At 43.6% G+C, this 11,804-nt stretch overlaps 1 protein-coding gene across 1 annotated transcript; it reads right to left on the bottom strand.

Moving 5' to 3' along the window:
* Positions 1-432: 432 nt before the first annotated feature.
* FAM162B (family with sequence similarity 162 member B) lies at positions 433-8,726 on the bottom strand. Its single transcript, XM_044420568.1, has 4 exons — positions 8,561-8,726; positions 6,157-6,268; positions 1,870-1,978; positions 433-531 (listed from the first exon to the last, which is right to left on the bottom strand). The coding sequence occupies exons 1-4, from the start codon at positions 8,724-8,726 to the stop codon at positions 433-435; spliced, it is 486 nt and encodes a 161-aa protein (XP_044276503.1).
* Positions 8,727-11,804: the final 3,078 nt, after the last annotated feature.

Here is an 11,804-nt window from a genome sequence, read left to right as displayed (position 1 = left end):
AAAATCCAGTTTCTGCTTTTTATTTAAGGAAAAAAACTCTTCATCCTTGGTAAGATGCAAGGTTATAAGAAAAAATTCAGAGCAACATTGATATTTAATAATAATTCATTGAGGCAAAGTTTGCTGGAAAACTGTTAGTAAATTCCAACCAGAAAACTGAATGCTATGGTAGCTGGAGTTTTGTGTTCACAAACAATTATTGTTTAGTCAAACTGAAGCAGATGTTGGATGAAACCTTTCAGGACAAACTTGCAACAGATCTTGATACAGTTTCTTAGATAATTATAACATTGAAATAGATAATCTTTCACCCAATATTTGTTACATAACTGCAAATAAAGATTGTTAGTAAGTCACATCCTTCTTCAGAATTTTTCCCAGAGAATTAGTTTGCGTCAACCAAAGTGCTTCTTTACCCTTCCCATCACACCTCTATTTAGACTTTGACTTTACAGCTGTTGCAGCTTCTTCACGCCACTTGGCTTTCTTTGCTAGATTCAAGCTTGTAAGCGATTCATGGCGGGCAGCAGCCTGCAAAGGAACAGCATTTCCCCAGTAAGCAACATAGTGTGATTTCAAAACTAGCAATTGAAAGACAGGCCAAGTGGGGCATCTCTGTCCCATTTATGCAACTACACAAATGCCAGCACGTTCAAGTTCTGTGTCCAGATTGCTACAAAGCTCAGCCCGAGCCACTTAACACAAGGACATTGTGAGGATGGAGCAGGAGAGGGGAGCCACTTTCAGCCCAAGGGCCAAATGCAGTTCCAAGAGAAGGGACTGCATTCCCATGGTGTGAGGGGCTGGTGGAAAATGGATGGGGCAAAAATCCAGAGCGGCAGCATATTGTAGCTTGAGGTTCTTCCGGCCAGTAACAAAGCCTGAAGAGACACTGCAAACATTTCAGCCTTGTGGAATGGAGGCGGGGGTGCAACTGCACAAAAGCCATGCTTCATACTGCAGTGTTTTGTTGCAGGTCCCACAGGCCCCTTTTATTGCTGCGGAGGTCTGCCAGTCAAGGCAAACACAGGGGGGGGGGGGGGGGGGGGCGGTGCTCATGCTGTCCTTTGCACCAACTGGGACCTGAGGCAATGGCTTCACCATGCTGGACAGAGAAATGATTATAGGGGAAGGAAGTGGGACATGGATCAACCTGGTGGAGTGCCTTTGGAATGTTTTTGGGCTACTTGGAAAAAGTCCTTGGAAAAAGTTAAGTGTATCCATGTTAGGTAGCTTTCTGATACTTTACTAACAGCATTAGCAGTAACAAGGCTCAGGTTTCGTTAAGCCCTAACATTTCTAATATTTGAATCACAATTATTAATTACAATAATTGTTATTATTGTAATTTTTATTATGTTGTAAGCCGCCCCGAGGCTTTGGCGAATGGGGCGGCATATAAATGTTTTAATAAATAAAATAAATGATGCCACAAAGATGATATGGGCTCTTGTTGACTAGGTGGTGGTCATGATGCCTTTAGTTTAAGCCTGTGCTGCTTGTGCCCCGCTCTACCCATTTTTTGGATTGCATTACTGGCCTTGCAGTGCTGACAAGCCCTCTCCTATAATGCAGTGGCTTAGAACTTCAAGCTGGTGGGACTCCATCCTAAACATTTGGGCATAATAGTAAACCGGAAGCAAACCTGCTAAGCAACAGGGATGGGAGACCCATGGGCCACGATCAGTCTGCAGGAGGTCCTCACCTTAAGCCTGCTCTCATCTTGAACAAGACATGAGAAATAGAGAAGTTCTTCTCTTCCCTACGATGCTGGTAGGGCTGGGTATTCTGCTAGACTAGAAGCCTAAGAACTGTTCTTTTAAAAAGGAATCCTGAAAATCACGCAATTTGCCATGGGACAGTACTTACCCTTTTAGCTGAGGCAATTACTGCAAAGCAAGCCACAATTGTGAGGCCAATCATGATGTAACAGACCTTTATTCGAGCTTTGTTCCTTGCAGCATCTAGCATCTCTCGCCTGGAACAGACATTGGGGTGGACACCATTAGGGTCCCAGTTCAGCAATCTTAAAATGATTCCCACTGATGTATGTGTACTTGGTTGCAGCAGAAACAAAATATTTCTGCTTAGGATGTTAACTTTTATTTGTAATTTGTTTCATAACTTGTCCATGTGAACATGTTAAGTTTGACATGTACAATAGAAGTATAAGTTGGGTAAACAGATTTTTGCCTGCAAGTTTCAAAAGCCATCATTAACTCTGGAACTAGCATATTAAAACCTTTTTATCCAGTCGACTGGCTTTGAAGTGAATAATCGATTTTATTGTTAGCACTTAGGCAAGCAAAAGGCTTGTGATGCCTAGCAAAACTCTTTTGTTGCTTTTGCTGTCCTAGATTAACATGGCTATCTGTTCTCAACATCTAACAAAGCTTTATGAGGTAAACAAAAATAGCCTTTTTAAGACCTCAGAATTAAGAGCCTGTTTAGAACTGAAATTATGTTCAATTTATTCTACAATGGATACAAGCCCAAAGGCAGCACTTATCTTCAGTGGATAAATCTGCTGCTTTCTACATAGTTTCTTTCAGAATATATGAGATATATCTCTGGTCTTTAGAAATTTGTAGAAAAAGCCAAAAACATACAAGCAATATCTGATGAAAATGTGTGTTCCACCTTTGATCAAAGGCTGCCATGCAAAATAAGGATCACTTGGGAGATTAGTCCCATTTAGCATAGGAGAATTTGCAAGGAAATATGTGCAGGATTTGGCTGGTTAACTGTAGCAATACTCAGATCTAGGGATGAATTCTATTGAATTAATCAAAACTTACTTTTGAGTAAAGAATTGCTTCAAACTTTTGTCCTGTGTTGTATGTCCCTGAAGCAAACTGAACATGCAGGACTATGAATAGATAGTAGTGTCTATTCCATTCCAAATGCAGTTTTAGGACTACCAAATACTGGTGAATTTTGTGATGTCTGACAAGCCAAACCTGCAAAATCAGGCTTAAATGCTGAGAGCAAAGATTTAAAGTTCCTTGCTGCTTCTGATAGGGAAATAGTAGGTAATCTGAGGGCAACTGGATTTCATTCTACTGGGACTAAATGCATTTTATATGTGCAGGATTTGGCTGGTTAACTGTAGCAATACTCAGATCTAGGGATGAATTCTATTGAATTAATCAAAACTTACTTTTGAGTAAAGAATTGCTTCAAACTTTTGTCCTGTGTTGTATGTCCCTGAAGCAAACTGAACATGCAGGACTATGAATAGATAGTAGTGTCTATTCCATTCCAAATGCAGTTTTAGGACTACCAAATACTGGTGAATTTTGTGATGTCTGACAAGCCAAACCTGCAAAATCAGGCTTAAATGCTGAGAGCAAAGATTTAAAGTTCCTTGCTGCTTCTGATAGGGAAATAGTAGGTAATCTGAGGGCAACTGGATTTCATTCTACTGGGACTAAATGCATTTTATAAAATGAACAAAACCAGGCAAGCACAGTAAACCAATTAATATCCAAGTGACATGCAGCAAGAGAACAAGCACAGTTGTTTGGGTAAATTAACTAATTGTATTTCAAAAACACTAATCATAGTGGTTCCTTTACCAGAGGCCCAAAACAAGCAGGAAAACAGACCTTATTGTAATTCCCTGTAATTTTACAAAGTGCAGGAGCTCCCAGTCTCAAGACTCCAGAAGGATTTCCAAGATGAGGTTGCTCAAGGCAGTCCAAATGAAAAGTTAAAATCAAACGGGATCTCTCCAGCACTGAAAAACCACTGTTCAGAGAATACTATAAATCTGGTTGCAGATCTGTAGCAGCTTTCCCAACCTGGTGCCTTCCAGGTGTGTTGGACTATAGCACCCAGCATCCCTTAGCCTGGGAGTTGTAGTCCCAACACATCTGGAGGGGATCGGGTTAGTGAAGGCTGGTGCACAAGCTCTGTGTCCTGGGCCTGGCCTATTTCAGACTTCCTCTCCTTTCCTCCCAGCTCCCTTTTGCTGGGTTTTTCTTCATTGTTAGGACTTAGAAACAGGTCTCCCTTTTTCTCTCTTCTTCACAGCCTTGGGTGTAGCAGCAGCCTTTGAGCCTGGTCATTGCTCGAGGGAGTGTATTGGGTGTAGCGGCAGCCTTTGAGCCTGGTCATTGGTCGAGGTTATTTAAATGTGCAGGCTTGGAAAACCATTCCAACATCATTTATTTATGTAACCCCATCCAGCTTTCATGTAAGTGTTTGTCAGTTTTAAAAGCTGTCAAGTAAAAAGAAAAAAAAAAGAAGGAAGCATGTCCTGTTAGCTATTTTTCCCACACACATTCCTTCTTGACGGCCTTTTTGTTGTTGTTAACCAGGATATGAGCTTTCACATCTAATATGCAGCTGATGCAATCAAATTGTTGATGCAACTTATAAACAAATACTGATACTACTGACTTTTGATCACATTTTCATTTTAGATTTCCACAAGCAGCATGGTTTAATATATGCATCAACACATCAGCTATAACTTGATTTTCTTTAAAATTAAAATGGACACATGATGGAAACTAAGTGTGACCAAATGCTGAAAGCCAGCAAGCAACTTTGATCAATGATGTTGTGATTCCAAGGTTCATCTTAGAACACTTCTTGCCATTCAGAGCCCAATTATCTGTTTGATACCTTTTGCTGTCCGAGACTAATGCCAACAAAACCAGTCATAAGTCAACACAGAGGTGATTGCACTGATGCCAGCCGAATGAAAGAAACAAGATGGCGCCATCAACCAAGCATAACAAATGATTTTTTTCGCCCAAACTGGCCAAACTAAGTATGATGGCTGTGCTGAAAGTCTCAAAGTCCAGCATAGTTAAGGAGCAGGTAAGCAGTGAGGTCAAGGCCAGAGTCGTGCTCAGAGCACCATGACGGACTGTGGCTCAGGTTGAGGAGCAGCCAAAAACAGTACAAGATTATGGCCAGCAGTTCCATCAGAGGGAAGTGAGCAAGAGGAGGCAGCCTGCCTGTACAGCTGGGAATGGGATATGGCTCCAGCAACTCTCCCAGCCTGAGGCAGAGGTTTCCCAGCAGGGGCTGCGGAAGCCCACGCAAGCTATGGCTTATGGAGACTTCCACAAGAGGTCTTCTTCCCAAGGAATACCTCTACACACAAGAAGCCCTTGACTCCTGAAAAGGCCATTAATGCAATTGCCCACTCCCCCTGAGTGAAGACTCTAGCCTGTCTCTTCAAGGGTCGCCAGTCCCACAGGATCAGGAGTTGTTCCACCACTGTGTCTGAAGTGGAGCTCCCTTCTTTCATCAGTCTCTGCTGAAGCCCAAGCTTCTCCTGGACCTCTGGATGTCCACAGTTAACAGAGGCCACAGGCCATCCTCTGAGATGCAGTCCTCTAGCTGGGGCATGCAGTTAGGACTACTGTTTTGTCCCAGCTGGATGTGGTTGCAGGTGCAGCTGTGTGCTTCCTCCATTTGGGGAAAATAGCAGCTTTCCCGGGTTTGAGGGTGAGCAGCAGGTGACAGAGGTGTGGTGAGAGGTCCAAAATACAAAATCACTCTCCTGGACTTACTGTTTTCTGCTGCAACACTCTGTCATACAAGCCAACCTGCTGAGGCACAGAGAAACCTGGCCAAGAAGCTGAGTATGAGGCAGAGGTGAGTCCGGGCCCCTAATGACAACTCATATATTTGCTGCCACAAATACAAAATATATCCAGTTACAAACATGGAAGCCAAACTGGTGACGCAGAGACACATGCACACAGAGACAAAACTCAGAGCACGCAAGCAAAGCAAGCAAGTCATTTGTCTCACACACACCGCAAACATGCACCCACAGGGAAAGGCCCCTTTGCCTCCCGTCCTTCCCTCAACCACCCTCCCTCGCCAAGATGCTACTCTGGGTCTCCAGGAAAGTCCCTGTGATCTTCAGCCATGCTTTTGCTCCCTTGCATGGCTGGCCTGTAGGACCTGCCTCTCTTTATTTGCTAAGAATGCCTCTCAGGCACACATAACCCTGGGGGAAGCAAAGTCATAAAATAGTTATTGCAAAAAAGCTCTTATTTGTCTACTGAAACATTATTCAACAAAATAATGAGGGGGAGAAAGCGTGGAGAGCACCAGTGGAGATGCTGGGCCCAGGGACATCGCCTCGGGCCACCCAGTTCAACTGACTGGATAAAATGAAGAGCTTACGGGATCCTTGGAGGGATGTCATCTTCTGTCCTGAAGCGCCCAGTCCACAGAAGGACTTTCTTGTCAAATGCTGAGGGTTTGTAATCAGCAGGCACTTTAGATATCTTCTCAACTTAAGGATCCAGTGGGCCAACATCACATCCATTTGTATAAACACGGCATGGAGGAAAGGGGAAGGGCAGAAATATTGCAGCATAGTCAGGCTTTGTTTTCCAAAGAAAGGTTAATCTTGTCCCCACCACTTTCATTTCTATCTGTCATTACACATTTAGATATGTTGGCCATTATATTCTGGCTTGCCCATGACACTTGCAGATGCACGTAATGGCTTCTTGGGCTTGCACATGCATACGAAATTAAATATCTCCTTTCGCTGAAAAGTATATTTTTTAAAAAAATTAGCATAATTATTTTATTATGTTATAGCAAGATGCCTCCCTTTTCATAAATGAGAAGTATAGCACTATAACAACATTATAGGAGAATACAATAATGCCATTGATTTTGATGATGTGTATTATTTTAATATCATTTGTTGTTTTTATTTTGTAATAATTAAAGTGATTTTACTCGTTTCTGGTCCTTGTCTTGCACAAGGGCAGAACTGGGTCAGATGACACAGTTCCTTCCATTTCCATCCAAGCAGTTATTCCTGCAGTACAGAGTCATTCGCTGGATCTTGATTCCATGTCCTTTAACCTGCTATAAAAGCAATTGATTGAGGGAATCCTGGGAATTGCTCTTTTTCCTGTTGAAGTGTGCTTAGGGCCATGCCTTAAGTTCTGATTGGCTCTCTCAACATATTTATTCACATCTTATTAAAATGAAAAGAGCCATGTGCCCTGAGGGGTCCCCATATACATTTTCAAATGAGAAACCTTTTGAATACGAACACAGGAAGAAATACACATATCTATTATGGTCTGTTGGTAACAAACACAAATATTTGTGTTCTGTTTCTGCTTTGCCACCAGATAAAAGGTAACCCACACATGCATGCATACGGATAAGCCCATGCCCCATAGCTTCAGAGAAGCAAGTGTTAGCCCAAATTTCACGTGGCACTTAGGCATTGTACTGCCATTATTTTTAAATTCCACATAAGGATTCATTGGGATACAATACTTTTCCCAAGGTTGGTGTAACCATGGAGGCAAACTTGATAACTACCAGAAGCATCAAAGCTTCAAAGGCTCAAACTTCAGAGAGAGCCATGGCCCATTTTACATATTTGGAAAAAAATATCAGGGCAGCTTAGCAGCCAGCATCTTCAGTCCCTGAATTTAAGGGATGCAACTGAGATCATATTTAGGCCAATCTAGCAGATGCAGTCCCCATCTTATTGTTCCCATTTAGCTGTGCCTGCTTTGGCATTATATTCATACTGCACTTAGAACACTGGATTTTCTCTAATTCAACAGCGGACAAAGAGTTTAGCAACAAAGGCATAATTCAATTATTAGATCCTTCTTTTTTCCTGATAGTTTTGTTGTTCAGTCACAGAGTCATGCCTGACCCATCACGACCCCATGGACAACATTCCTCCAGGGTCTCCTGTCCTCCACCATCCCCCGGAGTCCACCCAAGCCTACACCTACCTCTCTAGTGACCCCTCCAACCACCTCAACCTCTGACTTCCCCTTCTCCTTTTGCCTTCAATTGTTCCCAGCATCAGGGTAAGTTTTGTACAACACAGTAAACTTCCTTTCCAAAACTTAATGTGTATGTTTTAATGTAAATTACAATAACCCTTCCTTTTCATTTCTGTTATTGCTTGTCATGGCTTAATAAATTATTGGCTTTAACTGTGATTCATGATAGTGTGTAACTTAAGGCAGGATCCTACACAGGATTTAGACCAAAAAAGCTGTGCTAGCTGAGAAACACTGAGTTGTAGGCCTATTTTCTGTATAAACACACATAGGATTGTGCCTTAGGTAACCAAAATTAAATACAGTAAGAACAGTATCCTGACCAATTCGTGATCATCTGATGTGGTACAAGAAGACACAAGGTTGTCTTCTTAGCCCTACTTAACCCTATTTAGATTAGACCCATTAAAATGAATGGGACTTAAGTTAGGCGAGCACTGGGTGCAATAAAACAGCGAGCAACCAAAACAACGCAGCCAAGATCGCTCGATGTTCATTCTAGATCGGAACGCTCATTTCTCTTTGGAAACGAGCAGAAAGGCGGGACGGTTCACGAACAGGCTGGGCTGCAGTGCAGCTCCCCTGATGTGCACAGCACTGCTCCGTCATGAGCCACAGGGTGGGGGGTGCCTTCAGCTAAGGGGCAAGGGCGAAAGAGAGGACTGACGGGTGGTCCTGAAGCTTCCCTGGGCCATGCTAAAGGGCCCCCGCTCTTCCTCTGCGGAGACTCCGAGCCCCCTCCAGCCACTCACCTGAGCCCACCACTCCGGCTGCTCTGTTGGGGCCTGTGCAGGTCCGTGCCCCGGAGCCTGGCATGCCGGGTGCGAGGGGCCGGCGCAGAGGAGCACAGAGCTGCTGCCCTTCGGCCAGGAGCCACCCAGCCCTGAGGCGAAGGCATGCCCCACTTGCAGCCAGCATGGCGAGGGCAGCCAGCGGAGCACCACGGCCCTGAACTGCTGTGAACCGTCCCGAGAGCTTCAGCTGCCGAGTGCTGGACAAATGAAATGGATAAATCAAGTCAAGAGTAAAACCAGTCCGCCCATCGGTTGCCACAGTCAGCGTCCAACCGGGAGGAGAATCAAAAGCACTTGCAGCTCCTCAGCGCCTGCTTTTATCTTCTCTGTGCCCGCCTCTTCAAGCCTGGGGACAGGAGCAGCTCTTTCCCATCGCCTTGGTCATTTGCCAGCATTTCCTCCCTCTCCCCCCTTTCCTGGGTTTCTGCGCCTTACAGACTGATACCAAAATGCTTCTCTCTAGGCCAGCAGAGCCCTGCGCCACTGGAGCTTCTTTTAGCCATGCTTATGTCTAGCTCAAAAAACCGAAATCTCATAAACCATGCCACTGCTATTTTTCTTTGCTTGAGGGATGTTCAGATGTTCAGATATTTTATTTATTTATTTATTAAAACATTTTTATGCCGCCCCATTCGCCGAAGCCTCGGGGCGGCTTACAACAATATGCTGTCTGGATGCTCATCCCCCTTCATTCTTCACTAGCATCTCTGTATTCTCTTCATTCTCAAGACTCTCTTCCTCTGGGCTGCAATTCATAGCATGAGACACTAGGCCTCATGGAACAAAGTGGAATTTACTTCAGAGTATCTGTGTGCAAAACTTTGCTGTTCATTTGTAATGGGCAGGAGGGGGGAGGGACACAACATTGCCGCATGTTATGTGGACAGGGAACTTCCATGGTGACATGCTGGATTCTCCTATTCCCCAGGAACCCCCCCGCCCCCCGCCACCATTGCCTCCAACTGCTCTGCAGATGGGAGAAGTAGCAACATGGTCTATTTGTTTATTATATTATATCCCACCTTTTTTCCTTTCAAGAAACTCAAAGCAGTTTACATCATTTTCCTCCTCCTCTTCCTCTCATACAACAACCCTGTGAGGTAAGTTGGGTCAGGTTGCTATTTCTTATAGATGTTGCAGTCCAGGGCTTGGCAACATCCTTCACCTTTGCCCCTGGTTCTGGAAGTGTGGGTGGCCTGGAAAGGGCGCTTTCTTTTCCAGATGACATTGGAAACTTACTTATCTGGAAATTGATATACCCAGAATGATCTGGCTCTAGAAAGAGCTATTGAAAGGAAAGGGATGATTGGACTTTGGCACAACATTCTCTTGCTTCACACTGGACTCTCAAGATGCAAATATATATGCATATATGACTTCCTAGGATTCCTCAACCTGACTTTTTTCCCAGAGAGTTTTACTCTGAACAATCACTTTGCCTACATAGAAAGATGGATGCATGTGAAGGTAAGAGCATAAGAAGAGTTCTGCTAGATCAGGTCAAAAGGCCACTTTGTCTAACAGTCTGATCCCATAGCAACCAAGCAGATGTCCATGAGAAACCCATAAGCAGGACACAAGAATAAACAACACCCTCCTGTAAATATGAACAGTGTGAAAAAGTTCTCTCTTGCAGCTTTCCTGGTGAATTTCAGTGATTTGAAAAAAAAAATCTTAGTTATTTCGTTATTTTCAGTGACCATCAAAGGGAAACTGAAGACTCACTGTCTAGGGAAGCACACAATTGCAGTGCCTGTAGATCCATGCAGTTTGGTTAGTACAAGACAAGGACAATCCCTCTAGGGCTTACCAAATGAAAGAAAGGGGTTCTTCACAGAGGATTATGAATCTCAGGAACAAGAAAGAAGCCATGTTTTTATAAATGTACTTGACTTCCACCATTCATTCCAGAAGGTCTTCAGAACCTCTTATTTGAATTGATCAAATTCTGGTGCATAATATATCATAGCTAATCTTTGCTTTAAAATGAAAAGGGCCAATGGCAGATTCTCGCACCCATAATGACATAATAATTGTGAAAAGGTATGGGTAATCAATATTATGTACCAGCCATTATGGACTTCTAGAGGTTCTCTGGAGTCTGGACCAAATGGCTTGCAGCCTGTCTTTCCCCAGTAGTGGACTTTTTACAGAAAGAAAGAAAAAAGATGAAAGAAGATTTGGGAAAATACAGCAGGGCTGTAGGTGGAAATCGGCAGAATCATCTGGACTTTCTGTAATAATATGGGTCAATGTCACCGTAAAAGCCTCAAGTGAGCCCTGGATTCACTTGATTGCTTGCTTGCCCTTTGAGGGGAAAGTAGCAAGCAATGACTGTCTCAGGCCACAAGAGGGCATTGTTCAACTAATCTTGTGATTTTTACATTTTCCTCCTGCTGCAGTTCTTCAATGTCCTTTTGTAGACTGACTGCTGATTTTTTTTTATTTTTTATTTTGCAGGCCAGCACTATTTGTTATACTGTTTCAGGATCCACAGAAGAGACTGTGCAAAAGGGTTCCTAATGAAGACTCAGCTGTGGTACATATTGGCCATGACTCAGGATAGGAGAAAGAAAGGGAAACGTTGCCTGGGAGCGAGCAGCATCACTCTCCAGCAGGTCCGCAAATGCTTCCTATCTCTAGATGTCTGTATGCCTAGGCCGTGCAGCTTTTTTGATAGGCAGCTTCCTGTACTAATAATCATTGTTCTTCCAATCAAAGCTATAAATTGTGGTGCCATTGTGGTGTAGTGGTGAAGAGCATGGGACTGGGACTCAGACGATCTGGGTTCTAGTCCCCGCTCGGTCATGGAGCCAACTGGGTGACTTTGGGCCAGCCACAGACTCTCAGCCCAACCTACCTCACAGGGTTGCTCTTGTGGGGATAAGATGGAGGAGGAGAATGATGTAAGCTGCCTTGAGCCCTTAGAGAAAAAAGGCAGGATATAAATCGAAAAATAAATACATACATACATACATACATACATAAATTGAATTGCAGCTGGCACCCTTGTGATGTAACCCAGCATTCAAAATGAATCTCCACCACAAGGAACTATTGCTCTTAATAAGCTGCAGGAGGCAAGGCCCAGAATGAAGTTCTGCACAGTAGATACCTTGTGACCTGCATGTAACTCTCTTAGCTCAAAGTTAAATGCTCTGTATCTAGGGTGGGAAACTTGGGGCTGTCCAGATGTTTTGGC

Source organism: Varanus komodoensis, unplaced genomic scaffold, assembly GCF_004798865.1.
Source record: "Varanus komodoensis strain SLA01 unplaced genomic scaffold, ASM479886v1 scaffold1, whole genome shotgun sequence".
NCBI classification, from domain to species: Eukaryota; Metazoa; Chordata; class Lepidosauria; order Squamata; family Varanidae; genus Varanus; species Varanus komodoensis.
The sequence above is the reverse complement of the archived record's forward strand: the minus strand, read 5'-3'. Positions and strand labels throughout refer to the sequence as shown.